Genomic DNA, 4941 nt, shown 5'->3' with positions numbered 1-4941 from the left:
ACAATGCTTGTCTAAAGAGGTTGCAACCGTCAATAAACGCATACAATGAAATACGACCCCCATGACGCTTTAACGGCAAAGCCATACTTGTTTTATACATAGACATTTTCTCGTTGCGGCCCACTAAGGTTACCCTCCAACAGTAATTTGACTCATTTGTTTTCATTAAAAATAGGGACTGTTGGGAAGTTTAATAAAATTCTAGAAAACTTAGGTTTGTATGAAGTATCATGCACAAAACAAGGCATCACTTTTGTATCATGTTTGTACAAAACGAGGGCATTGTTCGTTTACTCCTAAAAAATGATACGAACGTTTACATTTGCTATATACTTTTGTTTTGGAAAAAAATAACTTGAAGTAAATGATAAATAACGTGTACATGTGTGCATGTGTGATACATGTTTGTGGTACGAGTACATGTGTGTTTAGCCCCAACCAGTGGCGTTGGAATTTGTTTTCCAGCAGGCTATTATGGAACAGTTTCAAGGTTTTTGTTAGCTAAACGCGTCGTTCTACGGGTTTTTTGTTCCTATTTGTGTAATTAGTTGTGCTTAAGAGTTTCGTGGGGTATTCAAGTTTTTTCAGCAATGTTTTTGAGAATTTTGGAAAATAAAATTTGTTCCATTTTGGTAAGTAAGATTTTGATGTTGAATTTTGGTAAATAAGATTTGGGAATGCGGTTTCGGTGCTGTATAACAAATTCGTTTTGCATAATCAGTCATCAATTTATATCAATTCGAATCTTTGCATTTGTTCAAAAAACAAACATGAGCAAAGTTGTAAAAATGGATTCATTAAATTTTTATCATTTGCTTCTATCTAAAATAAACGCAACGAAAGGGCTATACATAAAAACGTGGTTTTTGGCGTCACATATTTTACGCCGTGCAAGCGCAATCCATTACCGAAACTTGAATGTCGTATTGTTTTAGTTCATACGATCTGGTTTCTGGAAAAGAAAAATTCATATCGGATTTAGCCCGCTTTGGTCACTCTGTTGCGACGCTCTTGAGGAGCGAGTAATAAAAGCAATATAAATAGAGTGGTATAGAAATTAAGCGTAAAGTTAAGATAAACATTTTAATTGACATAATTAGTTGCAGATTTGCTTTATTATTACACAAATTTAAACAACATTTTTTGAGCTTGCAACCGTTTTGTAACTACCGCATCATATCGGAACAACAAGAAGACATGGGTGAAGGTAGGAAATTTATTTTAACAAACGATTGGATTATAAGTGTTTTCGAATGTTTTTTCAGCGCTTTGGATAACTCGTGTGAAGAATAAAAAAACAATCGTCATCAATAAAGATGCTGTTGACAAACTGTTTGCCAACGATGAAGTAAAGAATGCTCCAATCTGCATTTACTCTATTGCTGGTGCAACAAGAAAAGGAAAATCTCTCTTTATGTCCCTTATGCTTCAGTATCTAGAATTTAAGTCCAAAAATGAGGTTTGTGACATATTCTTTTTTGGGCAAACATTAAAGACCTAAGAGCCATGTTCTAAAAAATACAACTTCCATATTTCCAGGCAAATCGATGGAGGAGAAACGAATCTGTTGCGTTGAGCAAGGGATTTGAGTGGAAAGATGGACCAGATGGTGTCACACAGGGCATTGTTATTTGGAGCAAACCGTGTTGGCTTGAAACAAATGAGGGAAAAGTAAGGACCTGAATAATTAATAAATACACTCAGCCTAAAATCAACTAACGGCATATTCCTGAAAATATTTTCTGTTGCTGCCAGGCATAATATATAAAGAAATGGTGCTCTTCTGGCAAATGTTTACACATATACATTATTTTTAGGTTGCTGTTTTTCTCATGGATACCCAGGGTTTATTTGACAAAGAAGCTTGTGAATCTGTTGATATGCAACTTTTTACTTTGAGCACTTATCTGAGTTCGTATCAGATATTCAACTTGGATACGGTGATTGATGCCAACGACCTTGATAAACTTAAGGTAAATCAAGAAATTGAGTCGCGAGTATACAGCAAATAAAACACCATTTTTTCACTTTTGTTTTTCATATGCAGGTGTTTTGTAACTTTTACGATAAAGTTATCTCAGAAGACAAATGGAAATCATATCAGGTAAAATTTTATTGGTAGATACATCATTGAAGGGTTACCGAATGTTATGTTTAGTGTTTACTATTTTTATTGCGGAACTGGCAAAACATGGACTACGAATTCGGGCATGTTGGAGGGAGAAGATACACAAAGACAAAATTCGAAGAAGGCGAAGTGTCCGCCGAGGTGGCGGGCATGTACAAAAAAATTAAGCAATCGTTTCAATCACTTGATTGTGCATTGTTGCCGCATCCTGGGAAAAGAATCACCCAGCGCAGACCCAATGCTGGAGTTCCAACGATTGATGGTAAGTAAAGCTTTCTGGTTTGGAGCGGAATAGTGTTACCATGAGACTAGTTCTGTAGGCCACGTATTTCACAAATCCCACTTAACTAGCCTGTGAAGTTGTTTTTTGTTGCACAAATGTATTCAAAGCGATTAGAAGAACACTTTGCAGTGTTCTCGATTATGTGTGCCGGTCATACATTTTTTAGTAGAAGGAGTCTATAGAAGAATGCAAGAAGGCCAAGTAAACGTAACTGAATGTATTAAATTTGGGTAGATTTTTAATTTTACGGGTGCTCCACTGCTGTTATATGCATAATAAAAAAAAACGATTTTTGGTTCCTGTTTACGCTATGTTTGACGGCAAACTTTCACTGTCGAATATGAAGTGGAATGATAACAAAATATTCTTATTTTTTTTCATACAGATGTTGATGATGACTTCCTGGAAAGTTGTGATTTAGTGTTTGAGGAAATGTTTTCCAACCCAGCAGTAAAAAAGCTGAGAGCTGAACCATTGGTTGGAATCGATATTACAAACTTGGCTTACACAATCTCAAACCTGATGGAAACTCGTCAGTTTAACGAACACGTCATGTACAAAGTACAAAATGATATTAAAACGTGAGAATAGCAGTAGTTTTTACAATTAATCTGGCTTTTTATTGTTTTAGGCTTGTGTACAAACTCACCTGCAAAAAATTACAATTCGATGCGAGGAAGGTTTGTTCAACTCCATCAAGGTCAGCATAGCGTCAAGTTAAGTAATAAACTACATTCAAAACATTTTTGTTTCGACTTTTTCAGGGGAAAATGGAACGCAAGTATCGATCGAAACAGGAAATCAAACAAATCCACAGCGAGGCTGTTCACGATGCCATGCAGAATTTTGACTCGGAAGCAAAGGACGGGAATCCTGCTGAAATCCGTCGACATCGCGACAAGCTGTTTAGCTCCTTGATGGACCGTCATTTTATGTTTGATTGCTACAACAATTACTTACAGGTACGTTTTTTCAACTGAAAGTGTTGTTGTTTCAACCTTTTTGTTTCGTACCTAAGTAAAGCTTTTCTACAGGCAGGAGTGATCGAACTGTATGAAATATTACTAAAGGAATGTGCTGAACATGTTCTCACAAAGGTAAAGCTCGCTTACTTTTCCGTTTTTTTGTTAGAGTGTGTAGGAAATGGAAATTTTTAACCTCATACCTACATGAGAAATCGCACGATTTCATGTTTTATTTGTATTTCTTTCTGGTCAAATTATTTTGTTTTTCAGAACAATGGGACTCCTTTGGATCAAAAATTGGAAGCTACACGGATGTTTAAAAGTAAATCTGTACAAGATCCACTTGACGCTGAGATTAGAGAAAAATTTATAAACAGACTTGGCAATTTATTTGATAACCAAACTGGTTACGAGTTCAGAACCATTTTAAAGAAAGTAAGAGTGTGAAGTTTGTTTTGTTTTATAAGATGAAAAAAATGAGGAAACCGTGGACTAACAGGGTTATTCAGAAATCTATTTTAAATAGCTAGCAAATTTGACTTCTGCTTATTTTTTAAGGAAACACAAAATGAGACACTGATAAAAACTCAAAACGCAGTGTTGTGGCAAATTTGCAAAGAAATGAATCAAGTTGGTAATTTATATTAGTTTGGTCCCATGATAACATATTTAGACATGTTTATTATCTTGCAGCTGTTAAGTGGCAAAAGTGCAACCGAGCAACATATGAGGCAAATACAAACAGAGGGTTTAGATCAGTTTGAACAAGAGATCAAAAATATGGACCTTCCAGTCTTAACACATGACCAAAAATCATCCTTTGAAATTGCACTGGAAGCTCAAATGTCCAATTGGAAGAAAATCAACATGTTCCATTCAGAGGCTTTTCCAAACTCGACCGGGTGGGATGAGTTTAGGCGTAAACTAAAAAAAGCTATCACATATCCGTTCAGTCAATGGCAATAGAAAAAAGTCATTTTTCGCAGGCCTGAAAGTTGGCGTTAGACAACGAGGGCAATAGTCATAAATGTGCTAACTGCACACACCTATCATCTTTGTATATAAGTGTGACCGTAGTTTTTATTCTAGCCTACCACTGAAACCATTAACGTAGTGTGGATAACACTTCTTGTAAAAATTCGATTGAGTAGAATGTAAAAATGTGTGTTAGTATTGCTTGGATTTGAATAAAGGCATAAAAACGAATGGCAAGTCTGTGCAGTGACAGCACCTTTAAAACTATTATTTTTTATAAGACAACGCACATTCGTCATACATTAATAGCTCACAGGTGTCAAAATGTAAACAGCGACGGAATGTAACACAAGTCCAACATGGCCTGTTTAGGGGCGTGTGAATACATTTCAGAACCGCATTGGAACGGAACGATTACAGGCAAAACATCAGGAAGTTGAAACACATAGAGTTTGTCATTTTGATATCCATCTCTATTTTAATATATTTAAAACACGATACACCAGGCCCATTGAAGGCGCCATACCGAATATGCCGCTAACTAGGCATTCACTATAGAGGATTTCCGAAAACATAGGCAGATAGTTTTC

At 35.9% G+C, this 4941-nt stretch overlaps 1 protein-coding gene across 1 annotated transcript; it reads left to right on the top strand.

The window, feature by feature from the left end:
• The first annotated feature begins 1283 nt into the window (after positions 1-1283).
• LOC145234643 (atlastin-2-like) lies at positions 1284-4558 on the top strand. Its single transcript, XM_080099357.1, has 12 exons — positions 1284-1459; positions 1540-1671; positions 1818-1973; positions 2048-2104; positions 2159-2390; positions 2797-2972; positions 3043-3111; positions 3176-3373; positions 3446-3508; positions 3647-3811; positions 3935-4006; positions 4070-4558. The coding sequence occupies exons 1-12, from the start codon at positions 1415-1417 to the stop codon at positions 4340-4342; spliced, it is 1638 nt and encodes a 545-aa protein (XP_079955483.1). The 5' UTR covers positions 1284-1414; the 3' UTR covers positions 4343-4558.
• The last annotated feature ends 383 nt before the right edge of the window (positions 4559-4941 follow it).

This window comes from Phallusia mammillata, chromosome 6, assembly GCF_965637545.1.
Source record: "Phallusia mammillata chromosome 6, kaPhaMamm4.hap1.1, whole genome shotgun sequence".
Classification (NCBI taxonomy): Eukaryota; Metazoa; Chordata; class Ascidiacea; order Phlebobranchia; family Ascidiidae; genus Phallusia; species Phallusia mammillata.
The sequence above is the reverse complement of the archived record's forward strand: the minus strand, read 5'-3'. Positions and strand labels throughout refer to the sequence as shown.

Bases quoted from the DNA above. Each gene is read 5' to 3' on its own strand.
- LOC145234643 (XM_080099357.1), top strand. From the start codon at position 1,415: ATGTCCCTTATGCTTCAGTATCTAGAATTTAAGTCCAAAAATGAG. The intron at 2,105-2,158 runs GTAAAATTTTAT...TGTTATGTTTAG, and splicing joins ACAAATGGAAATCATATCAG to TGTTTACTATTTTTATTGCG. The intron at 2,973-3,042 runs GTACAAAATGAT...TTATTGTTTTAG, and splicing joins ACGAACACGTCATGTACAAA to GCTTGTGTACAAACTCACCT.